This window comes from Nerophis lumbriciformis, linkage group LG03 (assembly GCF_033978685.3).
Source record: "Nerophis lumbriciformis linkage group LG03, RoL_Nlum_v2.1, whole genome shotgun sequence".
Taxonomy (NCBI): Eukaryota; Metazoa; Chordata; class Actinopteri; order Syngnathiformes; family Syngnathidae; genus Nerophis; species Nerophis lumbriciformis.
In genome coordinates, this window is record NC_084550.2 from 33,982,436 (window position 1) to 34,010,210 (window position 27,775).

General features: G+C 38.5%; 1 protein-coding gene across 6 annotated transcripts in view; it reads left to right on the forward strand.

The window, feature by feature from the left end:
• The window catches only part of rap1gapb (RAP1 GTPase activating protein b), a 519,058-nt gene that overhangs the window by 362,655 nt on the left and 128,628 nt on the right, over nt 1-27,775 (forward strand). For all 6 annotated transcript variants that reach the window (XM_061937643.1, XM_061937649.2, XM_061937647.1 and 3 more), the window contains 8 exons: nt 3,359-3,397; nt 6,112-6,297; nt 6,480-6,583; nt 19,292-19,370; nt 19,434-19,487; nt 19,548-19,631; nt 19,694-19,794; nt 23,107-23,236. In XM_061937643.1, the coding sequence (XP_061793627.1) occupies nt 3,359-3,397; nt 6,112-6,297; nt 6,480-6,583; nt 19,292-19,370; nt 19,434-19,487; nt 19,548-19,631; nt 19,694-19,794; nt 23,107-23,236 (777 nt within the window). The remainder of the gene's footprint in view (nt 1-3,358; nt 3,398-6,111; nt 6,298-6,479; nt 6,584-19,291; nt 19,371-19,433; nt 19,488-19,547; nt 19,632-19,693; nt 19,795-23,106; nt 23,237-27,775) is intronic.

Consider the following 27,775-nt stretch of genomic DNA (forward strand, 5'->3'; position numbering starts at 1 on the left):
AGTAGACCACAGGGGCCAAATCCTTGTTACCAATAGAAGACAGGGCCCAAATCCCTGTTACCAATAGAAGACAGGGGTCAAATACTTGTTACCAATATATCAGAGGGGCCAAATCCCTGTTACATATAGACCAGAGGGGCAAAATCCATGTTACCAATAGACCACAGGGGCCAATTCCCTGTTACCAGTAGACCAGAGGGGCCAAATCCCTGTTACCAATAGACCAGAGGGCCAAATCCTTGTTACCAATAGAAGACAGGGCCCAAATCGCTGTTACCAATAGAAGACAGGGGCCAAATCCTTGTTACTAATATATCAGAGGGGCCAAATCCCTGTTACCAATAGACCAGAGGGGCCAAATCCCTGTTACCAATAGAAGACAGGGCCCAAATCCCTGTTACCTACAGAAGACAGGGGCCAAATCCTTGTTACCAATATATCAGAGGGGCCAAATCCCTGTTACATATAGACCAGAGGAGCAAAATCCATGGTACCAATAGACCACGGGGGACAATTCCCTGTTACCAGTAGACCAGAGGGGCCAAATCCCTGTTACCAATAGACCAGAGGGGCCAAATCCCTGTTACCAATAGAAGATAGGGCCCAAATCCCTGTTACCTACAGAAGACAGGGGCCAAATCCTTGTTACCAATATATCAGAGGGGCCAAATCCCTGTTACATATAGAAGACAGGGGCCAAATCCTTGTTACCAATATATCAGAGGGGCCAAATCCCTGTTACATATAGACCAGAGGGGCAAAATCCATGGTACCAATAGACCACAGGGGCCAATTCCCTATTACCAGCAGACCAGAGGGGCTAAATCCCTGTTACCAATAGACCAGAGGGGCCAAATCCCTGTTACCAGTAGTTCCCCTTTAAAATGTGTTTTGTGGCAATTACAAATATGACTACAGCGTCAGTCGCTGTATAGAGTGGCACTTTCCATCATTTTCAGCTGACTGCATTGCCAAATTAAGCCCCCCTCTTCTTCTCACCCGGGATCCACCCAGGAACGGGGCCATATGACTCCCTTCCCTACTGTAGTTGGGAAGACACACACAGACAGACACACGCACACACACACACACACGCACACACACACACACACACACACACACACACACACACACACACACACACACACACACACAGTTGAATGCATGGCCGAGTACAGAGGAGCCAAGTGAAGAAACACTATACATGTATACAGTAAATATGCAATAAAAAAATAGAACTGAATAAAATCTAACATAATTTATAAGAAATAAACAGGAAAGTATGAATAATATTGGGACCATGATTTATGTCCTAACTTGTTCACACCTCCTCATATGGACGCTACTATTCCTTGTTGATGTCTCAAGAAAGACAAGAACACACACACAAACACACACACACACACACAGTTGAATGCATGGCCGAGTACAGAGGAGCCAGGTGAAGAAACACTATTTTGTTCTTTTCTGTACTGTAAAGTTCAAATTTGAATGACAATAAAAAAGGAAGTCTGAGTCTAAGATGATAGTTAAAAGGCAAGATACATAAATCCTCCATTCTTGCATTCACATTCATTCATTCATTGAAAGAGAAACCGCTGTATTGCACTCGGCTGTTTTCAGAACATTTAAAGGTCTTTTGTCATTCACGGGATGTTATTAGTTAAAGGCCTACTGAAACCCATTACTACCGACCACGCAGTCTGATAGTTTATACATCAATGATGAAATCTTAACATTGCAACACATGCCAATACGGCCGGGTTAGTTTACTAAAGTGCAATTTTAAATTTGGCGCGAAATATCCTGCTGAAAACGTCTCGGTATGATGACGCTGGCACGTGACGTCACGGATTGTAGAGGACATTTTGGGACAGCACGGTGGCCAGCTATTAAGTCGTCTGTTTTCATCGCAAAATTCCACAGTATTCTGGACATCTGTGTTGGCGAATCTTTTGCAATTTGTTCAATGAACAATGGAGACAGCAAAGAAGAAAGCTGTAGGTGGGAAGCGGTGTATTGCAGGCGGCTGCAGCAACACAAACACAGCCGGTGTTTCATTGTTTACATTCCCGGAAGATGACAGTCAAGTTTTACCATTGGCCTGTGGAGAACTGGGACAACAGAGACTCTTACCAGGAGGACTTTGAGTTGGATGCGCAGATGCGGTACAGTGAGTACACATGCAGCTGCGGCTTCCAAACATTTGTACGTGCGTGCCGCTATGTGCATGTCACGTACGTAACTTTGGGGAAATATATGTGCTGTATGAACTTTGGGGGGGTGAACGGTACTTTGGGCTGTGGGATTGAGTGTGTTGTGCAGGTGTTTGAGTTGTATTGGCGGGTTATATGGACGGGAGGTGTTTGTTATGCGGGATTAATTTGTGGCATATTAAATATAAGCCTGGTTGTGTTGTGGCTAATAGAGTATATATATGTCTTGTGTTTATTTACTGTTTTAGTCATTCCCAGCTGAATATCAGGTCCCACCCGCCTCTCACAGCATCTTCCCTATCTGAATCGCTCCCACTTCACTCTCACTTTCCTCATCCACAAATCTTTCATCCTCGCCCAAATTGATGGGGGAATCGTCGCTTTCTCGGTCCGAATCGCTCTCGCCGCTGGTGGCCATGATTGTAAACAATGTGCAGATGTGAGGAGCTCCACAACCTGTGACGTCACGCTACTCGTCTGCTACTTCCGGTACAGGCAAGGCTTTTTTATCAGCGACCAAAAGTTGCAAACTTTATCATCGATGCTCTCTACTAAATCCTTTCAGCAAAAATATGGCAATATCGCGAAATGATCAAGTATGACACATAGAATGGACCTGCTATCCCCGTTTAAATAAGAAAACCGCATTTCAGTAGGCCTTTAAATATCAACCACAATATTTGACAATATTTTCTTTTCTTAAACAAAAATAGTACTGAAGCGGTATGCAAAATCCAATGTTTTTGTTGGTAGTCCACAAGTCTTACACTTCTCCCCGAGGAGTTCATGTGCATGGGGTCCAAGAACCCTTCAATATCCTGCGGATTCACGGGTTATTGTGCCGGGTCGTCTCTTGACACCTGGCAAAAGCAACAGGTGTGACTTCCATGACAGGCAGAGGATGACATTGGAGATTAAATCTTCCCGACGGAAATTGGAAAATATGAAAACGCTCAGCCGTGTGTTTAAAACAAGGTAACAACGCTGGGTACAAATGAGAGGCTGGTGCTACACGCTAACGGCTTCCAGTCAGATATCTCTGTCGTGTGACCCTGCAAAGCATCCCGCTGCGTGGTTGTTGTGTGTCGACTCACATTCTGACCACAAGCATCTTGACTCATATTGTGTTTCCATCCCTGCAGACAGAGGAGGACTACATCCCTTACCCCAGTGTTCATGAGGTACGACTCACATCTTTCTTCTCATGTCACAACCTCAAACTAAATCTTACAATATAGCAGCGGATTCCTACAAACTACCCAGCAGGCACAAGACATCGATTGTATGTAGATGTACTTTAAAACTGACGTTGAAACAACGTTGCGAAATAGTTGCGTTTGTAAATTGAGACAATGATGGTGTCTAACGTTGTGTTCAGGTTGGGAAATGACCAAGTTTCAATGGTCAAATCAACGTCACAACCTGACATTGAGTAAACGTTATCAAAAAGTACAAACCCCGTTTCCATATGAGTTGGGCAATTGTGTTAGATGTAAATATAAACGGAATACAATGATTTGCAAATCCTTTTCAACCCATATCTAATTGAATGCACTACAAAGACAAGATATTTGATGTTCAAACTCATAAACTTTATTTTTTTTTGCAAATAATAATTAACTTAGAATTTCATGGCTGCAACACGTGCCAAAGTAGTTGGGAAAGGGCATGTTCACCACCGTGTTACATGGCCTTTCTTTTTAACAACACCTAGTAAACGTTTGGGAACTGAGGAGACACATTTTTGAAGCTTCTCAGGTGGAATTCTTTCCCATTCTTGCTTGATGTACAGCTTAAGTTGTTCAACAGTCCGGGGGTCTCCGTTGTGCTATTTTAGGCTTCATAATGCGCCACACATTTTCAACGGGAGACAGGTCTGGACTACAGGCAGGCCAGTCTAGTACCCGCACTCTTTTGCTATGAAGCCACGTTGATGTAACACGTGGCTTGGCATTGTCTTGCTGAAATAAGCAGGGGCGTCCATGGTAACGTTGCTTGGATGGCAACATATGTTGCTCCAAAACCTGTATGTACCTTTCAGCATTAATGGCGCCTTCACAGATGTATAAGTTACCCATGTCTTAGGCACTAATACACCTCCATACCATCACACATGCTGGCTTTTCAACTTTGCGCCTATAACAATCTGGATGGTTCTTTTCCTCTTTGGTCCGGAGGACACGACGTCCACAGTTTCCAAAAGCAATTTGAAATGTGGACTCGTCAGACCACAGAACACTGTTCCACTTTGTATCAGTCCATCTTAGATGAGCTCAGGCCCAGCGGATCCGACAGCGTTTCTGGGTGTTGTTGATAAACGGTTTTCGCCTTGCATAGGAGAGTTTTAACTTGCACTTACAGATGTAGCGACCAACTGTAGTTACTGACAGTGGGTTTCTGAAGTGTTCCTAAGCCCATGTGGTGATATCCTTTACACACTGATGTCGCTTGTTGATGCAGTACAGCCTGAGGGATCAAATGTCACGGGCTTAGCTGCTTACGTGGCATGATTTCTCCAGATTTTCTGAACCCTTTGATGATATTACGGACCGTAGATGGTGAAATCCCTAAATTCCTTGCAATAGCTGGTTGAGAAAGGTTTTTCTTAAACTGTTCAACAATTTGCTCACGCATTTGTTGACAAAGTGGTGACCCTCGCCCCATCCTTGTTTGTGAATGACTGAGCATTTCATGGAATCTACTTTTATACCCAATCATGGCACCCACCTGTTCCCAATTAGCCTGTTCACCTGTGGGATGTTCCAAATAAGTGTTTGATGAGCATTCCTCAACTTTATCAGTATTTATTGCCACCTTTCCCAACTTCTTTGTCACGTGTTGCTGGCATCAAATTCTAAAGTTAATGATTATTTGCAAAAAAAAAAAATGTTTATGAGTTTGAACATCAAATATGTTGTCTTTGTAGCATATTCAACTGAATATGGGTTGAAAATGATTTGCAAATCATTGTATTCCGTTTATATTTACATCTAACACAATTTCCCAACTCATATGGAAACGGGGTTTGTACTATCCAGGTGAGAGGCACGATTTATCATCAAGAATTAACTTTCACCGACTCAGAGGCGATGGAGCAGCTCAATATGTCAATATAGCAGCATAAGGTAGTTAGCTCTCTGTAATCACGGTGCCACTAAAAGTAGTTCCTCTGCGTTAGCACTTATAATAACAATTTTGCTAACACTCGTGTGGAAGTCGATCCCTACCCGTTCCACAGATACCACGTCACAGGAGCCAGGCGTGCCGTTTTAACAGAGTTTTATTGTCCGTGTATTTTCAAGCACAATCTTTTTCAGAAGTTTTTCTCTCCAGTCTGTGTCAACACCTCCTCCTCCTCCGCTGCCGCTCACTGTTAAAGACAACAGATGATTAGATCACCACGTACCAGCTGTGAAATCTAATCACCTGCCAGCTGTGTCTTGCCATCCAGCACTATGGTCAACACCATTGACAGAGGCGGTGACCTTTGCTCCTGCACTTTCCCTCCACAACTTGGTTAATATTTTGGTCATGAAATGTAAACGGAGTATTGTTGGCGCTTTTTTTTGGAGAGTTTAATGGCCACATTAGCTGCATCGCTAGCACGTCGTACTTGCCGTATATCACGAGTTCAGATGCATAAAAGAAAGAAAAAAAAACATGAGGAATGTGAATGATAGACAACATTAAAAAATGTGTGGTTCTTAGAGGATCTTTGACTTGTGTTTTTGCAGCATTCCCTAAAACCAGCTGAGCACTCGGGTCAAATAGAGGATCTTTGACTCGAAGCATGTCGTTATTTATGACTGTCGCGATTCTGAAGATGCTGTTTTGCCTGACCACTTGAATGCAACGCGAATATTTACCAACGTCCGACTTGTTGGAAACGCCGCAGGTCCTGGGGAGCCGCGGTCCCTTCCCGCTCATCCTGCTGCCCCAGTTCGGAGGCTACTGGATCGAGGGGAACAATCACGAGCCGAAAGAGGCGCCCGAGGCAGAGCCAGCGCCCGGCCCCGCCTCCTTTGTCAAGCTGGAGACCAACAGCGCGGCCAAGATCTACAGGAAGCGGTTCATGGGCAAGGTCAGCCAAGTGTGTGTTTCTGTCTCTCCAGGAAATAGACATTTACATGAGAATTGAAGAGAAAAAAGACTAATTAGAAGATGATGTCCTGTCCGTCCCCCGTGTGCTTGTAGGGACTCTTCTTTATTGCGTTATCCTTTGTGGGATCATCCATGCATTAAATCTTCTTCTTCTTCTCCCAGGAGCACTTTAATTACTACACCATGGACGCCGCCCTGGGCCACTTGGTCTTCTCATTAAAGTATGATGTCATCGGGGATCAGGAGCATCTGCGCTTGATGCTGCGGTACATTTACTTATTTTATACATATATCTACAATGGTATATATTAATTTTTTTATGGAAGATTTGTGTCTCGTTAGTCCTAATAGAGCTAATAATAATCTCCTGATCCATTGTTATCCCAGCATGCACAAGACATTGAAACAATGTTGACAACTTGTTGAATTAGGTCCTGACCTTGAACAACACAAACACACTTTTTGACGACGTTTATTCAATGTTGTATTGTGACGTTGATTTGACCATTGAATTTTAGTAATTTTTCCAACCAATATTCTACACAAATACAACGTTGAAACAACATGCTTTTTGACGACATTTATTCAATGTCGTATTGTGACGTTGATTTGACCATTGAAATATGGTCATTTACCAACCAATATTCTACACAAATACAACGTTGAAACAACATACTTTTTGACGACGTTTAATCAATGTCAGGTTGTGACGTTGAGTTGACCATTGAAATGTGGTCATTTCCCAACCAATATTCTACAACACAAATACAACGTTGACAAGACGTTTAATCAATGTCGGGTTCTGTCGTTGATTTGACCATTGACATTTGGTTATTTTCCCAACCAATATTCTACAACACAAATACAACGTTGAAACAACATGCTTTATGATGACATTTAATCAATGTTGGGTTGTGATGTTGATTTGACCATTGAATTTCAGTCATTTCCCAACCAATACTGTACAACACAAATACAACGTTGAAACAATATGCTTTTTGTCAATGCAGAATCAATGTTGGGTTCTGACGTTGATTTGACCATTGAATTTTGGTCATTTACAACCAATTTTCCATCCATCCATTCCATCCATTTTCTACCGCTTGTCCCTTTTGGGGTCGCGGGGGGTCGCTGGAGCCTATCTCAGCTGCATTAGGGCGGAAGGCGGGGTACACCCTGGACAAGTCGCCACCTCATCGCAGACAACCAATTTTCTAAAACACAAATACAACGTTGAAACAACATACTTTTTGACGACGTTTAATCAATGTCAGGTTGTGACGTTGATTTGACCATTGAAATTCTGTCATTTCCCAACCAATATTCTACAACACAAATACAACTTTGAAACAACATATTTTTTGACGACATTTATTCAATGTCGTATTGTGACGTTGATTTGACCATTGAAATATGGTCATTTACCAACCAATATTCTACACAAATACAACATTGAAACAACATACTTTTTGACGACGTTTAATCAATGTCAGGATATGACGTTGATTTGACCATTGAATTTTAGTAATTTTTCCAACCAATATTCTACACAAATACAACGTTGAAACAACATACTTTTTGACGACGTTTAATCAATGTCAGGTTCTGACGTTGATTTGACCATTGAAATGTATTTAACAACCAACACCTACAGCACAAATACAACGTTGAAACAACATGCTTTTTGACGACCTTTAATCAATGTTGGATTGTGACGTTGATTTGACCATTGCATTTTGAACATTTACCAACCAATATTCTACACAAATACAACGTTGAAACAACATACTTTTTGACGACGTTTAATCAATGTCAGCTTCTGACGTTGATTTGACCATTGCAATTCGGTCATTTCCCAACCAATATTCTACAACACAAATACAACGTTGAAGCAACATGCTTTTTGACGACGTTTATTCAATGTTGTATTGTGACGTTGATTTGACCATAGAAATATGGTCATTTACCAACCAATATTCTACACAAATACAACGTTAAAACAACATACTTTTTGACGACGTTTAATCAATGTCAGGTTGTGACGTTGAGTTGACCATTGAAATGTGGTAATTTCCCAACCAATATTCGACAACACAAATACAACGTTGACAAGACGTTTAATCAATGTCGGGTTCTGTCGTTGATTTGACCATTGACATTTGGTAATTTTCCCAACCAATATTCTACAACACAAATACAACGTTGAAACAACATGCTTTATGATGACATTTAATCAATGTTGGGTTGTGACGTTGATTTGACCATTGATATTCAGTCATTTCCCAACCAATACTATACAACACAAATACAACGTTGAAACAACATGCTTTTTGTCAATGCAGAATCAATGTTGGGTTCTGACATTGATTTGACCATTGAATTTTGGTCATTTACAACCAATTTTCTATAACACAAATACAACGTTGAAACAACATGCTTTTTGACGACGTTTATTTAATGTCAGGTTGTGACGTTGAGTTGACCATTGAAATTTGGTAATTTTTCCAACCAATATTCTACAACACAAATACAACGTTGAAACAACATGCTTTTTGAAGACGTTTAATCAATGTTGGGTTCTGACGTTGATTCGACCATTGAATTTTGGTCCTTTACAACCAATTTTCTATAACACAAATACAACGTTGAAACAACATACTTTTTGACGACGTTTATTTAATGTCAGGTTGTGACGTTGAGTTGACCATTGAAATTTGGTCATTTTTACAACCAATATTCTACAACACAAATACAACGTTGAAACAACATACTTTTTGACGACGTTTAATCAATGTCAGGTTATGACGTTGATTTGACCATTGAATTTTAGTAATTTTTCCAACCAATATTCTATAACACAATTACAGTGTTAAAACAACATGCTTTTTGATAACATTTAATCAATGTCAGGTTGTGACGTTGATTTGACCATTGACATTTGGTAATTTTCCCAGCCAATATTCTACAACACAAATACAACGTTGAAGCAACATGCTTTATGATGACATTTAATCAATGTTGGGTTCTGACGTTGATTTGACCATTGAATTTTGGTCATTTACAACCAATTTTCTATAACACAAATACAACGTTGAAACAACATGCTTTTTGACGACGTTTATTTAATGTCAGGTTGTGACGTTGAGTTGACCATTGAAATGTGGTCATTTTTCCAACCAATATTCTACAACACAAATACAACGTTAAAACAACATGCTTTTTGAAGACGTTTAATCAATGTTGGGTTCTGACGTTGATTTGACCATTGAAATGTATTTAACAACCAACAATCTACAACATAAATACAACGTTGAAACAACATGCTTTTTGACGACATTAATTCAATGTCGTATTGTGACGTTGATTTGACCATTGCATTTTGGTCATTTACCAACCAATATTCTACACAAATACAACGTTGAAACAACATACTTTTTGAAGACGTTTAATCAATGTCAGGTTATGATGTTGAATTGACCATTGAATTTTAGTAATTTTTCCAACCAATATTCTACACAAATACAACGTTGAAACAACATACTTTTTGACAACGTTTAATCAATGTCAGGTTATGACGTTGATTTTACCATTTAATTTTAGTAATTTTTCCAACCAATATTCTATAACACAAATACCACATTGAAACAACATGCTTTTTGACGACATTTATTCAATGTCGTAGTCTGACGTTGATTTGACCATTGAATTTGAGTAATTTTTCCTACCAATATTCTACAACACAAATACAACGTTGAAACAACATGCTTTTTGACAATGTTTAATCAATGTCAGGTTGTGACGTTGATTTGACCTTTGACTTGAACTGAAATTTGGTAATTTTTCCAACCAATTTTCTACAACACAAATACAACGTTGAAACAACATGCTTTTTGTCAACGCAGAATCAATGTTGGGTTCTGACGTTGATTGGACCATTGAATTTTGGTCATTTTCCAACCAATATTCTACAACACAAACATAGTGTTGAAACAACATACTTTTTGACCACCTTTATTCAATGTCAGGTTGTGACGTTAATTAGACCATTGAAATCTGGTCAGTTCCCAACCAATATTCTACAACACAAATACAACATTGAAACAACATGCTATTTTACGACGTTTATTCAATGTCAGGTTGTGACGTTGATTTGACCATTGAATTTTGGTCATTTTCCAACCAATATTCTACAACACAAACAATGTAGAAACAACAGGCTTTTTGATTAAAAAAATGTTGAAGTTGGGTTCTGATGTTGATTTTATCATTGAAATTTGGTCATTTTTCCAACCAATATTCTACAACACAAATACAACGTTGAAACAACATGCTTTTTGACGACCTTTATTCAATGTCAGGTTGTGACGTTGATTTGACCATTGAATTTTGGTCATTTTCCTACCAATATTCTACAACACAAACAACGTAGAAACAACAGGCTTTTGGATAAAAAAAAATGTTGAAGTTGGGTTCTGATGTTGATTTGATCATTGAAATTTGGTCATTTTTCCAACCAATATTTTACAACACAAATACAACGTTGAAACAACATGCTTTTTGACGACGCAGAATCAATGTTGGGTTCTGACGTTAATTTGACCATTGAATTTTGGTAATGTTCCAACCAATATTCTACAACACAAATACAAAGTTGAAACAACATGCTTTATGATGACATTTAATCAATGTTGGGTTGTGACGTTGATTTGACCATTGAATTTTGGTCATTTTCCAACCAATATTCTACAACACAAACACAGTGTTGAAAAAACATGCTTTGTGACGACGTTTATTCAATGTCAGGTTGTGACGTTGATTTGACCATTGAAATTTGGTCATTTCCCAACCAACAACGTGGATCCAACGTTAGACATCAACTTTGTCTCAATCTAAAAATACAACTATTGTTTGGATTTGGGTTTTAAAAACATTTATGTGGAGTCAACATTGTAACAATGTGTTGTGCCTGCTGAGATATTTCATTTGTCCCGTGAGCCACGCTGAGTGGAGGGATGATGGCCGTCTGGATGTGATTTGAAGAAGCATAATTGCTGATGAAGGGAAGAATGGTCTGACCAGCACAAGCTGTTAGCGTCCACATTCATTTGGCCTTCAATGAGACGCGACCTCAGACTTGTGCAAACTATTCAGCCCGCTATTGTTGCCGGAATTTTAATTTTCTTTTTCTTTTTTTCCCATTAACGCCATTATCTGACTTTAATAAGATGTCATTATTTTGACAAAGAAGCTTCTGAGATAGAAATAATTGTGTGAGAAGGGAAAGATAGAAGCAGCGTGGGGTGTGACGATCAGAGTTGCCAACTCTTTTGAATTTTTCCAGGAGAGTCCTGAATTTCAGTGCTCACTCCTGAAAATCTCACCACTCTCACGGATTTCTCCCGATTTCCACCCGGACAAAAACTATTGTTACCCTGCTCAAGCGTCCAAATCTATGCTGCGCACTTAATCAAACTCCATCTGAACTGTAAACAAATTAAAATTATAACCATTTGTATGGAGGTTAATTTGTGTCTTTATTATAAAAGCTTTTATTTGACACTGAATTTATGTCATTTAATTTTTTGCGTTTTAATTTTGTAAACTGAATTTTTTTTTTACATCGAATTATGCTGACAATTTCAGTGTAAAAAATGAGGTGTTACTTTCATAATGGTATGAAAGTAATTGTTACTATATTTTATAATTATTTAACCTTTCAAGGTTTTCTTAAACCTTAACAAAGAACTACATGTCTTCAGCTCATCACTGAGCTTGTTCCTCCATTTAACTCCTAAAACTGAAATACATTTGTATTTTATATTCCTTCTTACTTTACCTATTTCAAAAATCAATATCCCCCGTAAATTATAGTTTTCTCCTCTTAATGTAAATAAGCTAAGAATACAAGCTGAAAGGCTGTTCTTTACTCGAAACATCATTTCCATCCATCCATCTTCTTCCGCTTATCCGAGGTCGGGTCGCGGGGGCAGCAGCCTAAGCAGGGAAGCCCAGACTTCCCTCTCCCCAGCCACTTCGTCCAGCTCTTCCCGGGGGATCCCGGGGCGTTCCCAGGCCAGCCGGGAGACATAGTCTTCCCAACGTGTCCTGGGTCTTCCCCGTGGCCTCCTACCGGTCGGACGTGCCCTAAACACCTCCCGAGGGAGGCGATCGGGTGGCATCCTGACCAGATGCCCGAACCACCTCATCTGGCTCCTCTCGATGTGGAGGAGCAGCGGCTTTAGTTTGAGCTCCCCCCGGATGGCAGAGCTTCTCACCCTATCTCTAAGGGAGAGCCCTGCCACCCGGCGGAGGAAACTCATTTCGGCCACTTGTACCCTTGATCTTGTCCTTTCGGTCATAACCCAAAGCTCATGACCATAGGTGAGGATGGGAACGTAGATGGACCGGTAAATTGAGAGCTTTGCCTTCCGGCTCAGCTCCTTCTTCACCACAACGGATCGATACAGCGTCCGCATTACTGAAGACGCCGCACCGATCCGCCTGTCGATCTCACCATCCACTCTTCCCTCACTCGTGAACAAGACTCCGAGGTACTTGAACTCCTCCACTTGGGGCAGGGTCTCCTCCCCAACCCGGAGATGGCACTCCACCCTTTTCCGGGCGAGAACCATGGACTCGGACTTGGAGGTGCTGATTCTCATCCCAGTCGCTTCACACTCGGCTGCGAACCGATCCAGCGAGAGCTGAAGATCCTGGCCAGATGAAGCCATCAGGACCACATCATCTGCAAAAAGCAGAGACCTAATCCTGCAGCCACCAAACCGGATCCCCTCAACGCCTTGACTGCGCCTAGAAATTCTGTCCATAAAAGTTATGAACAGAATCGGTGACAAAGGGCAGCCTTGGCGGAGTCCAACCCTCACTGGAAACGTGTCCGACTTACTGCCGGCAATGCGGACCAAGCTCTGACACTGATCATACAGGGAGCACGGTCGAATGCCTTCTCCAAGTCCACAAAACACATGTAGACTGGTTGGGCAAACTCCCATGCACCCTCAAGGACCCTGCCGAGAGTATAGAGCTGGTCCACAGTTCCACGACCAGGACGAAAACCACACTGTTCCTCCTGAATCCGAGGTTTGACTATCCGGCGTAGCCTCCTCTCCAGTACACCTGAATAGACCTTACCGGGAAGGCTGAGGAGTGTGATCCCACGATAGTTAGAACACACCCTCCGGTTCCCCTTCTTATAGAGAGGAACCACCACCCCGGTCTGCCAATCCAAAAGGTACCGCCCCCGATGTCCACGCGATGCTGCAGAGTCTTGTCAACCAAGACAGCCCCACAGCATCCAGAACCTTAAGGAACTCCGGGCGGATCTCATCTACCCTCGGGGCCTTGCCACAGAGGAGCTTTTTAACTACCTCAGCAACCTCAGCCCCAGAAATAGAAGAGCCCACCACAGATTCCCCAGGCACTGCTTCCTCATAGGAAGACGTGTTGGTGGGATTGAGGAAGTCTTCGAAGTATTCTCTCCACCGATCCACAACATCCGTAGTTGATGTTAGCAGAACACCATCCTCACCATACACGGTGTTGATAGTGCACTGCTTCCCCTTCCTGAGGCGGCGGATGATGGTCCAGAATCCCTTGGAAGCCGTCCGGAAGTCGTTTTCCATGGCTTCCCTGAACTCCTCCCATGTCCGAGTTTTTGCCTCCGCAACCGCTGAAGCCGCACACCGCTTGGCCTGTCGGTACCTGTCCGCTGCCTCCGGAGTCCTATGAGCCAAAAGAACACCAAAAGAATAATAATTTCCATTGTTTTTAAAAACATAATATCTGAAAATGTTAACACATTACAACTTATAAATAATGGATGGGTATGTTCATAGTGGCACACTTTGTGTATTATTCTAATGACCCTTTTTTGAAGTTTAATTATTGGGTTTGTTTTATAAACATTTCCCCAAACGTCAATACAATATGTTAAATATGGAAAAATAAAAGAATAATATAACATATGCAGACATTTCTTATTCAGCATGTGTCTTACTTTATACAGAATAGCAATGGATCTGGATATTTTTCCCTTTATACAAACGCCGTTTCCATATGAGTTGGGAAATTGTGTTAGATGTAAATATAAACGGAATACAATGATTTGCAAATCCTTTTCAACCCATATTCAGTTGAATGCACTACAAAGACAACATATTTGATGTTCAAACTCATAAACTTTAATTTTTTTTTGCAAATAATAATTAACTTAGAATTTTATGGCTGCAACACGTGCCAAAGTAGTTGGGAAAGGGCATGTTCACCACTGTGTTACATCACCTTTTCTTTTAACAACATTCAATAAACGATTGGGAACTGAGGAAACTAATTGTTGAAGCTTTGAAAGTGGACTTCTTTCCCATTCTTGTTTTGTGTCGAGCTTCAGTCGTTCAACAGTCCGGGGTCTCCGCTGTCGTATTTTACGCTTCATAATGCGCCACACATTTTCAAAGGGAGACAGGTCTGGATTGCAGGCAGGCCAGGAAAGTACCCGCACTCTTTTTTTACGAAGCCACGCTGTTGTAACACGTGCTGAATGTGGCTTGGCATTGTCTTGCTGAAATAAACAGGGGCGTCCATGAAAAAGACAGCGCTTAGATGGCAGCATATGTTGTTCCAAAACCTGTATGTACCTTTCAGCATTAATGGTGCCTTCACAGATGTGTAAGTTACCCATTTCTTGGGCACTAATGCACCCCCATACCATCACAGATGCTGCCTTTTGAACTTTGCGTCGATAACAGTCTGGATGGTTCGCTTCCCCTTTGGTCCGGATGACACGATGTCGAATATTTCCAAAAACAATTTGAAATGTGGACTCGTCAGACCACAGAACACTTTTCCACTTTGCATGAGTCCATCTTCGATGATCTCGGGCCCAGAGAAGCCGACGGCATTTCTGGGTGTTGTTGATAAATGGCTTTCGCTTTGCATAGTAGAGCTTTAACTTGCACTTACAGATGTAGCGACCAACTGCATTTAGTGACAGTGGTTTTCTGAAGTGTAGTGATATCCTTAAGAGATTGATGTGGGTTTTTGATACGTCTGAGGGATCGAAGGTCACGGTCATTCAGTGTTAGTTTCCGGCCATGCCGCTTACGTGGAGTGATTTCTCCAGATTCTCTGAACCTTTTGATGATATTATGGACCGTAGATGTTGAAATCCCTAAATTTCTTGCAATTGCACTTTGAGAAACGTTGTTCTTAAACTGTTTGACTATTTGCTCACGCAGTTGTGGACAAAGGGGTGTACCTCGCCCCATCCTTTCTTGTGAAAGACTGAGCATTTTTTGGGAAGCTGTTTTTATACCCAATCATGGCACCCACCTGTTCCCAATTTGCCTGCTCACCTGTGGGATGTTCCAAATAAGTGTTTGATGAGCATTCCTCAACTTTATCAGTATTTATTGCCACCTTTCCCAACTTCTTTGTCACGTGTTGCTGGCATCAAATTCTAAAGTTAATGATTATTTGCAAAAAAAATAAGTTTATCAATTTGAACATCAAATATGTTGTCTTTGTAGCATATTCAACTGAATATGGGTTGAAAATGATTTGCAAATCATTGTATTCCGTTTATATTTACATCTAACACAATTTCCCAACTCATATGGAAACGGGGTTCGTATGTATTTATATATATGTATATGAATGCATGTATATATGTGTATATATATCCATGTATTTATATATTTATGTATATACAGTGTGTGTATATAAAAATATTTATGTATATTAATGTGTATATATATATTTATGTATATATTATTTGAGTGTATTTATATATATATATATTTATGTATGTGTCTTAATAAGGTTATCCAAAAAATAGTGCTCGATACCGTAGTAGAGCGCAATATATGTATGTGTGGGGAAAAAAAAATCACAAGACTATTTCATCTCTACAGGCCTGTTTCATGAGGGGTTCCCTCAATCATCAGGAGATTTTAATAGAAGCATTCACATACCATGGTTTATATAGGGCACAGAGTGAGTAGGTACAGGCTGGCCTAGGGGCGTGGTGATTGGCTCATGTGTTACCTAGGAGGTGTTTCCGTCTGTGACGGCATGCTGATACAATTTTGCTGCGCTTGTTGAGGGATGACAGGTGTGGACGGTATATAATAAACAGTTTCTCTTTTAAGCATAGGTTGCATCTTTTATTACCACTATTGTAAGGTGTGCTGGATGCAAGAATTTGCCATGTTATTGAATATTCAACATTATTGTCTTTGAGGTCCCAAATGTGTTTGCTGAGTTCTGTAGTATTCCGCAGGTTTTGGTTCCTGAAAGAAGCCTTGTGATTGTTCTACAGGCCTGTTTCATGAGGGGTTCCCTCAATCGTCAGGAGATTTTAATGGGAGCATTCACATACCATGGTTATATATATACATATATATATATATATATATATATATATATATATATCAACATATATATTAACACATCCGACACATATGTAGGATTAACCGAGGGAGAGTTCAAAACCAGATGGAACAATCACAAGGCTTCTTTCAGGAACCAAAACCTGCGGAATACTACAGAACTCAGCAAACACATTTGGGACCTCAAAGACAATAATGTTGAATATTCAATAACATGGCAAATTCTTGCATCCAGCACACCTTACAATAGTGGTAATAAAAGATGCAACCTATGCTTAAAAGAGAAACTGTTTATTATATACCGTCCACACCTGTCATCCCTCAACAAGCGCAGCAAAATTGTATCAGCATGCCGTCACAGACGGAAACACCTCCTAGGTAACAAATGAGCCAATCACCACGCCCCTAGGCCAGCCTGTACCTACTCACTCTGTGCCCTATATAAACCATGGTATGTGAATGCTTCTATTAAAATCTCCTGATGATTGAGGGAACCCCTCATGAAACAGGCCTGTAGAGATGAAATAGTCTTGTGATTTTTTTCCCCCACACATACATATATTTATGTATGTATATTTATATGTATCTTAATATATGTGTATATATACATGAATATAAGTATCTATATATGTATGTTTATATATATAAACAGTGATTAAAACAAAAATATACATGTAAAATATATATATATGGATTTATATAATTATATGTTTTTTCATATTATTGACTGCATTTACACTGCAGGCCAAAGTGGATCACATCCAATGTTTTCAAAATCAGATTTTATCCAGCTGACTGTTTAGATTAAAGTCAAATGTGATCTTATTCAGACTCCAGTTTAAACGCGCACAGACTCCAATGTGGTCCTCATGCGGCCTGGCGTGACGTGCACGCTGAATTTAATAAAGTTGAACGGAACAACAACAGAAGAGCGACTTCCAGCCCCGTTTGTCTCCGTTCCATGTGTCAGGTAAACCGTGACAAATGGGGTTCCATGAAACTCCTTCCTACTGGATAATAAGACCCCTCCTTGTACCAGGGGTGGGCAATTATTTTTTACCGGGGGCCGCATGAGCAACCCGAGCACTGCTGGAGGGCCACACCGACAATATTTCAATTACATTTTGCTCAAATTATTTTTGATATACCGTAAGATAAATAATAATAATAATACCAATTTCATTTAACCTAACTTAACTTTATACAAAAGCAGATGGCTTTTGATGGTTTTATTTTTAACACTTTCTTACACAACACTTCCTGATGTATAATACAATGCAAAAATGTCCATTTCTGTCAGTTTATCCTGCATCCTCTTTAAAAAGTCCAACATTTTCCCCCGTCAGATTTGGACAACCATATGTTGTCACACCTGCAAGCTTGTCCCATTTCAGTCCTAACATGTCCAAACACGCATTTACCTATGTGAACAAGTCATTACCTGTGGTTGTCTCTTTAATTGACTGCATGGCTGCCAGCTACTCCGTGATTTGAAAGTCTGCAGTTATCCCACGTAAGAAGATGAGCAGCTGGGCGGTGTCACGTACATCGCAGCTCTCATCCAAAGCCAGTGAAAAACAGTCAAAGTCGGCCGTTCTGTTCTTCAGCTGAAGCTCCAAGTTTCCAGCGATGGTCTCAACCCGCCTCGCTACAGTGTGTCGGGAGAGTGACACGTTCTCAAATGGGGCCCTCTTCTCCGGGCATATCAGCGCAACAGAGTCCAATAAGCACTCCTTAATAAACTCTCCGTCAGAAAACGCCTTACTTTTTCTGGGGATTTTGTGAGAAATGACGAAACTTGTCCTGACAGCCTTGTTGGGTTTGCAGTTTTACCATCAACGCATCAGCCTCCCTTGCTCGCGCTTCATCAGACAGATTGCGGTATTTTTCCTCGTGCTTCGTTGTGTAGTGGCGATTCAAATTATATTCTTTATCGTATTGCACACTTGACATAGATACTTTTTAAGATTTATTTTGTAATTTATGATTGGGACGCACAAAGGGCCGTATGTGGCCGTGAATGCCTTATACATTAATAGTCAAATATTATTCAGTTACGCGGCCCCTTAAGGTCAGCCATAACTGTGACGTGGCCCTCCTTTAAAAAAGGTCTGACACCCCTGAAAGAGACTTGCATGAGGCTTATAGACCTTGTAGAAGTTGCTTCCTAGCAGTTCCACTGTCGACACGGCACAGGGGCCAATTGTGCAGTTTTAACAAAGTTTTAATGTGCATAGATTTTTGTCAAAGTCTTTCTCCAGCAGAACGTGACTTTTCAGTCACGTCCGTATCCTCTCTCCCCCCCCGTTCTCGTCGGCCGCCTACTGTTAAAGACAACAGATGATTAGATTAACACGTACCACCTGGGAAATCTAATCACCTGTCAGCTGTGTCTCACCGTCTTGCTGACCATCCGATGGTGCTCGTCCTCAGCACCACAGACAGAGGCGGTGACCTTTGCTCCTGCAGGCGCGCTGGCCACACCTCCCTCCACATACCTGAACAGAAATTGTCGTGGACTTCAAATCTCCACTGGAGTTATTGAAATAGCAAAACTATTTTGACTTTCAGCACCAAGCTAAAAACCTACCAGGACATCATCCCCATCTCCTGCCTCACCGAGTTCCCCAACGTGGTCCAGATGGCCAAGGTAAGACCGAAGTCATCCAAGGGTCACAAAAGTGTCTCCAAACGTCATCTTCATCGTTCACAGCTGATTTGCGAGGAGGTCAACGTGGATCGCTTTTATCCGGTCCTCTACCCCAAGGTAAGCCACCAGTCCATCCTTGGTCAACATCTGGTCCCGCTCACCCGTTCTGGTCCTCAGGCGTCACGTCTCATCGCCACCTTCGACGAGCACGTCATCAGCAACAACTTCAAGTTCGGCGTGGTGTATCAAAGGTTCGGACAGGTGAGGAAGACGCCAACGGGTTTTATTTTGAAAAGGTCCCCCCTGATTGAGCTCCCTTGCAGACCACGGAGGAGGAACTCTTTGGGAACGTGGAGGAAAGTCCGGCTTTTGTAGAGTTCTTGGACTTTCTGGGCCAGAGGATTGAACTGCACGACTTTAAAGGGTTTGGATGATTTTTTTACTGAGATTTTTAAGACGTAAATTAAGACTCTGGATCATGCAAACATTTTAAACAATATTTACTGATTGACTTCATATCAATATTTTGGTTCCCGGGAGACGCATTTATTGTACAAACCCTAAAACCAGTGAAGTTGTCACGTTGTGTAAATGGTAAATAAAAAGAGAATACAATGATTTGCAAATCCTTTTCAACTTATATTCAATTGAATAGACTGCAAAGACAAGATATTTCATGTTCACACTGAGAAACCAGGCTATGAAGCCAGGCTGTTGTAACACGTGTCTTGGCATTGTCTTGCTGAAATAAGCAGGGGCGTCCATGAAAAAGACAGTGCTTAGATGGCAGCATATGTTGTTCCAAAACCTGTATGTACCTTTCAGCATTAATGGTGCCTTCACAGATGTGTAAGTTACCCATGTCTTGGACACTAATACACCCCCATACCATCACACATGCTGCCTTTTCAACTTTGCACCTAGAACAATCCGGATGGTTCTTTTCCTCTTCATCCCGGAGGACACAACGTCCACAGTTTCCAAAAACAATTTGAACACTTTTCCACTTTGCATCAGTCCATCTTAGATGAGCTCGGGCCCAGCGAAGCCGGCTGCGGTTCTGGGTGTTGTTGATAAATGGCTTTGGCTTTGCATAGAATATTTTTAACTTGCACTTACAGATGTAGCGTCCAACTGTAGTTACTGACAGTGGGTTTCTGAAGTGTTTTTGAGCCCATGTGGTGATATCCTTTACACACTGATGTCGATTTCTGATGCAGTACCGCCTGAGGGATCGAAAGTCACAGGTATTGCCGCTTACATGCAGTAAATTCTCCAGATTCTCTGAACCTTTTGATGATATTACGGAGCATAGACGGTGAAATCTCTAAATTCCTTGCAATAGTTGGTTGAGAAATGTTGTTCTTAAACAATTTGCTCAGGCATTTGTTGACAAAGTGGTGACCCTCGCGTCGTCCTCGTTTGTGAATGACTGAGCATTTCATGGAATCTACTTTTATACCCAATCATGGCACCCACCTGTTCCCAATTAGCCTGTTCACCTGTGGCATGTTCCAAATAAATGTTGGATGAGCATTCCTCAACTTTCTCAGTCTTTTTTGCCACTTGTGCCAGCTTTTTTGAAACATGTTGCAGGCATCAAATTCCAAATGAGCTAATATTTGCAAAAAATAACAAAGTTTTCCAGTGTGAACATGAAATATCTTGTCTTTGCAGTCTATTCAATTGAATATAAGTTGAAAAGGATTTGTTGTATTCTCTTTTTATTTACCATTTACACAACGTGACAACTTCACTGCTTTTGGGTTTTTTACACAACTATTCTGTCAAACGGTTCGTCGTGGAAGACGCAGGAGGTTGTTGTGATTTTAAGGCTGCAGCGTGAAGTAAAAAGGGGTATTTATTAATTAAAGAAGCAAAAACAAAACGCGAGAGCAGAAGTGATGTGCTCTTAACGGCCAGACTGTGTCAGACACAAAACAAAATGCTGCAACGCAGCAAAAAAACACTTACTATGAAATGTGGAGCGGATGGCGTCCACAAAGTAAGAGCGTACTAGAGCGCAGCATGAAAAAAGATTGTGTTGTCGTCACCAGTGAACAGATAACGGCAGCATCAACAATGTATCGCCAACCAAGGTAGAAAAAGCATCAACTTAAATAGTCTTAATTGCAAACAGAAAACAGGTGTGGGGAAATGCTTTGGGACAGAAGTGACGCGGCCACGGGAAAACACCACAAAACCAGAAGAGCCGCCAAAATAAAAGCACAGGACAGGAACTAACACAAAACACCGCAGAAGACTGACAAAACCCAACATAAAGGCACAGCTTGGTGTAACCACCCGTGACATTATTCATACATATATACACACATACATATACACATACTGTACATATACATTCACTGTACAAACATACATATACACATACATGTACATATACATTCACTGTACAAACATACATATACACATACATGTACATATACATTCACTGTACATACATACATATACACATACATGTACATATACATTCACTGTACATACATACATACATATACACATACATGTACATATACATTCACTGTACAAACATACATATACACATACTGTACATATACATTCACTGTACAAACATACATATACACATACATGTACATATACATTCACTGTACAAACATACATGTACATATACAAGTACATATACATACATACACTCATGCATATAATCACCTTTCATCAAACATATATTAACGTTGTTGCCCCGGCCGAGTCATACCAAAGACTATAAAAATGGGAGCCATTACCTCCCTGCTTGACACTCAGCATCAAGGGTTGGAATTGGGGGTGAAATCACCAAAAATTATTCCCGGGCGCGGCCATCGCTGCTGCTCACTGCTCCCCTCACCTCCCAGGGTGTGATCAAGGGTGACGGGTCAAATGCAGGGAATAATTTCGCCACACCTAGTGTGTGTGTGACAATCATGGGTACTTCAACTAGGGGAAACTAGGTAAACACGTCACACTGACAAAGCTTAACCTATTTTTACTATAACAATCTACAAGGTTAATACAGTCCGCTCCTCTTTCTTCCCCTCCATTTATCTGCTTTCTCTTGTAATTCAAGTTATCGTTACAAAAATGTGTTGTTGCATTTAACCAAAGGTTTACTGAGTGTTGTTAAAAGGAAAGGCCATGTAACACAGTGGTAAAAATGCCTTTTTTGCAATGTGTTGCTGCCATTCAATTCTAAGTTCATGATTATTTGCTAAAAAAAAATGAAGTTTCTGAGTGGGAACATTAAATATCTTGTCTTTGCAGTCTATTCAATTGAATATAAGCTGAAAAGGATTTGTTGTATTCTCTTTTTATTTACCATTTACACAACGTGAAAACTCCACTGCTTTTGGGTTTTGTACACAAAAACATGCACCAATAGGTAAGAAAAGTATAATCGTTGTATACATTTTACAATAAGATATTTATAGACAGAAACTCGTTAATTTAATTGGTTTTAAAAAACACATCATTTTGGTTTTGTCAGATTGAAGTACAAGTTTTATTTAGTAAAGATTTCTTTGAATGGTTGCCATGGTATCATGCCACAATTTAGCAGTGAAGCTCTTGCTGCTGCCCATCAATCACTCCTATTGATCCTTTCAATTAATTCCTTGTAAAAGTGATTTGTGGAGCAGCTCACGGTTTGATTGAAAACTTCTTGTCTCGTCTGTCGCTTGCTTTTTTCTTCCGCCTCACGTTTCTCTGGCCGGTCCTGCAGGTTCCGAGGAGGCCTGGATGTCGCCCACGGGCAGACGGGGAGTGAGTCGGTTTACACCACCTTCCACAACAAGGAGATTATGTTCCACGTGTCCACCAAGCTGCCTTACACCGAGGGAGACTCCCAGCAGGTATTATTATTATCCTTATTACTATTATTTCTATCATTATTATTATTATTTTTATGTGAAGTGAAGTTTATATAGCGCTTTTCTCTGGTGATTCAAAGCGCTTTACATAGTTAAAATTATTATCATTATTATTAACATTATTATCATTATTACTATTATTATTATTACTATTATTATTATGGGAAGTAAATTTTATTTATATAGCGCTTTTCTCTAGTGACTCCAAGGGCTTTACATACTTGTCATTATTATTATCGTTATTATTATTAATAATACTATCAGTAGCATTATTATTATTATTATTAACATAATCGTCGTAATTATTATTATTATTATTATTATTATGTGAAGTGAAGATTATTTTATATAGCGCTTTTCTCTAGGGACTCAAAGCGCTTTACATAGTTAGCTATATATGATAGTATATATCTGTAACATGAATCACTTTAAGTGGACCCCGACTTAAACAAGTTGAAAAACTTATTGGGGTGTTACCATTTAGTGGTCAATTGTACGGAATATGTACTTCACTGTGCAACCTACTAATAAAAGTCTCAATCAATCAATCAAAAATCATTATTATCATTATTATTGTTAATTATACTATCAATATCATTATTATTATTATTATTATTATTAACAATATCAATTATTATTAATATTATTATTATTGTATGAAGTGAAGTTTATTTATAAAGCGCTTTTCTGTAGTGACTCAAAGCGCTTTACATACTTATCATTATGATTACCATTATTATTATTATTATTAACATTATTATCATTATTATTTTTATTAATATTATTATTATTAATATTATTATTATTATGCGAAGTAAAGTTTATTTATATAGTGCTTTTCTCTAGCGACTCCAAGGGCTTTACATACTTATCATTATTATTATCGTTATTATTATTAATAATATTATTAACATTATTGTCATAATTATTATTATTATTATTATTATGTGAATTGAAGATTATATTATATAACGCTTTTCTCTAGTGACTCAAAGCGCTTTACATAGTTATTATTATCATTATTATTGTTAATTATACTATCAATATCATTATTATTATCATTAACAATTTCAATTATTATTAATATTATTATTATTATTATATGAAGTGAAGTTTATTTATGAAGCGCTTTTCTGTAGTGACTCAAAGCGCTTTACATACTTGTCATTATTATTACTATTATTATTATTATTATTTGTATTAACATTATTATCATTATTATTATTATTAATATTATTATTATTACTATTATTATTATGCGAAGTAAAGTTTATTTATATAGCGCTTTTTTCTAGTGACTCCAAGGGCTTTACATACTTATCATTATTATTATCGTTATTATTATTAATAATATTATCAGTATCATTATTATTATTATTACTATTAACATTATTGTCATAATAATAATAATAATTTTTATTATTATTATTATTTGAAGTGAAGATTATTTTATATAGCGCTTTTCTCTAGTGACTCAGAGCGATTTACATAGTTATCATTATTATTATCATTATTATTGTTAATTATACTATCAATATCATTATTATTGTTATTAACAATATCAATTATTATTAATATTATTATTAGTATTATATGAAGTCAAGTTTATTTATAAAGCGCTTTTCTGTAGTGACTCAAAGCGCTTTACATACTTATCATTATTATTACCATTATTATTATTATTATTAACATTATTATCATTATTATTATTATTATTATTTTTATTATTACTATTATTATTATTATGCGAAGTAAAGTTTATTTATATAGCGCTTTTCTCTAGTGACTCCAATGGCTTTACATACTTATCATTATTGTTATTATTACTAATAATATTATCAGTATCATTATTATTATTATTATTAACATTACTGTCATAATAATAATTATTATTACTATAATTTTTATCATTATTGTTATCCCAATAATAATAATAATTATTGTTATTATTATGTGAAGTGAAGATTATTTTATATCGTGCTTTTCTCTAGTGACTCAAAGCGATTTACATAGTTATTATTATTATCGTTATTATTATTAATTATGCTATCAGTAGTATTATTACTTTTATTATTAACATTATTGTCATAATTATTATTATTATTAATATTGTTATTATTATTATGTGAAGTGAAGATTATTTTATATAGCGCTTTTCTCTAGTGACTTAAAGCGCTTTACATAGTTATTATTATTATTATTATTGTTAATTATACTATCAATATCATTATTATCATTATTATTATTAACAATATAAATTATTATTAATTTTGTTATTATTATTATATGAAGTGAAGTTTATTTATAAAGCGCTTCTCAGTAGTGACTCAAAGCGCTTGACATACTTATCATTATTATTACCATTATTATTACTATAATTAACATTATTATCATTATTATTATTATTAAAATTATTATTATTACTATTATTATTATTATTATGCAAAGTAAAGTTTATTTGTATAGCACTTTTCTCTAGTGACTCCAAGGGCCTTACATACTTATCATTATTATTATCGTTATTATTGTTAATACTATCAGTATCATTATTATTATTATTATTAACATTATTGTCATAATAATAATAATAATTGTTATTATTAAGTGAAGTGAAGATTATTTTATATAGCGCTGTTCTCTAGTGACTCAAAGCGATTTACATAGTTATCATTATTATCATTATTATTTTTAATTATACTATAAATATCATTATTATTATTATTATTATTAAAAAACAACAATTATTATTAATATTATTATTACATACATATTGCATATACATTTGTGCTGCGAAAATCTCCATTTGTGACTAAACTTATTCCATTTGTTTTTGCTGCAAAATATCTTTGTCTGTTACAGTTTTGTGTTATTAATGTGTCATTAACGTGTTATTAATCATAACCCCCACCTTGTCAAAATCTCTCCAAACACGTCCCGTTCGTTTGTTCTGCAAAAATGTTTTTATCTTGAATAGTTTTTCTGTTATTAAGGTTTTATGATTGATAAGTATCGTTCACACTGCAGGTCAGTTCCCATTGTGTTGCCCGTATGAGACCTGTATCCAACCTTTTCAGTCCGTGTGAACAGTGCAACTACGAATGTTTCATATCCCACCTAGGCCTCTGAGTATGTGGAAATAAATGGAAGATATACATGATGCGTGAATGTGAATTCATCCCACCAGAACGTCATCAAAAAGTGATAAACGTCATGATTATTCGCCAAAATAGACGGTTACAACATAAAAAGCTGGCAACAGAGTAGAAAACAGGTGAGAACAAAATGTTTTAGGAACTCACGTGAAAGTTCCAGCACTCCTGTCTCCGACATTGAAACAAAATATCCCGTAAAACTAGTCCAAATACTTTGTCTTCTTCCTTCTTAATCTTCTACACGCAATAATTCCGTTCAGAAAATGTTGACTTTGATTGCGCAAAATCCCTGATATGGCCACAAATGCACCAGTACTGAGACGGACTGGAGTGGAAGCCATGTTTACTCCAGTAAACACTGCAGTGCGTGCGACGTCATGACGTCATATACAGGTCACATTGCATTCACATTAGACAGCACTTTGTTTTTTCTAATGTGAACGGCCTGGTGATCCTTCTTACTCAGCTTATATGTCATCCAAAAGAATTTGGGATTGACCAGTAATTTAGATTCCCTTGGAGGAAGAACTGGTCCGACGCAACAGTAGCCAAAGTCTCCCCAAACCAGTCCTGATCATTTGTGCCACATTCGTGCTAAACATTTAGCTATTATAGTTTGTTATTAATAGGGGTGTCAAAATGAATATTCATTCTTACTTGTAACGTTTCTTAATCGATCCAAAAAAATAGATAAAAAAAAAAAAGTACATATATATATATATATATATATATATATATATATATATATATATATATATATATATATATACCGTATATTACCAAATAGTAGCCCGGGCGTTTATTTCACAAAATGGGGTCAGACCCCGGGCGGCTATAAGGACATGGGCGGTTATTTGCACAAGGCTTTTATTTATTTTTGCACCAGCCTGCACCAGGCCATTATTTGGTTACAATGGTTAGTGTCCAGTATTTTTTTTCGTACTAAAAACTTTAAATGTAAAAGCTAATGTAAACATACAAACAAAAACACAAGACTATCAAAAGACAAGAGATCAACAAGGCCTCAACATGACAGTAGTGCAACAATTGTCAAATAGAATACAAATACTAAAAATAAATAAACTTTTTAAATAAAGCAGCCTACCGGGAAAAATAAAATTATGGTACCAAGTACTCAAGTATAAAACCCACCATCAAAACAGAACAATAATACTGTCACTGTCCTTTGCCTTAATGCGGTTCATTTTGCGGGACACACAGTGGTTCAGTCCACGAACGTGATGTATCCACTGACACAAATTAGCATCAAGCTCGTCGCTCACTTTCTTCCTACCTCCACCAGATAAGCGAGCCCGTTTTCCATCGATTGCCGACTGAGATTGTAGTTCTCCCTTTTTTTGTTTCCATT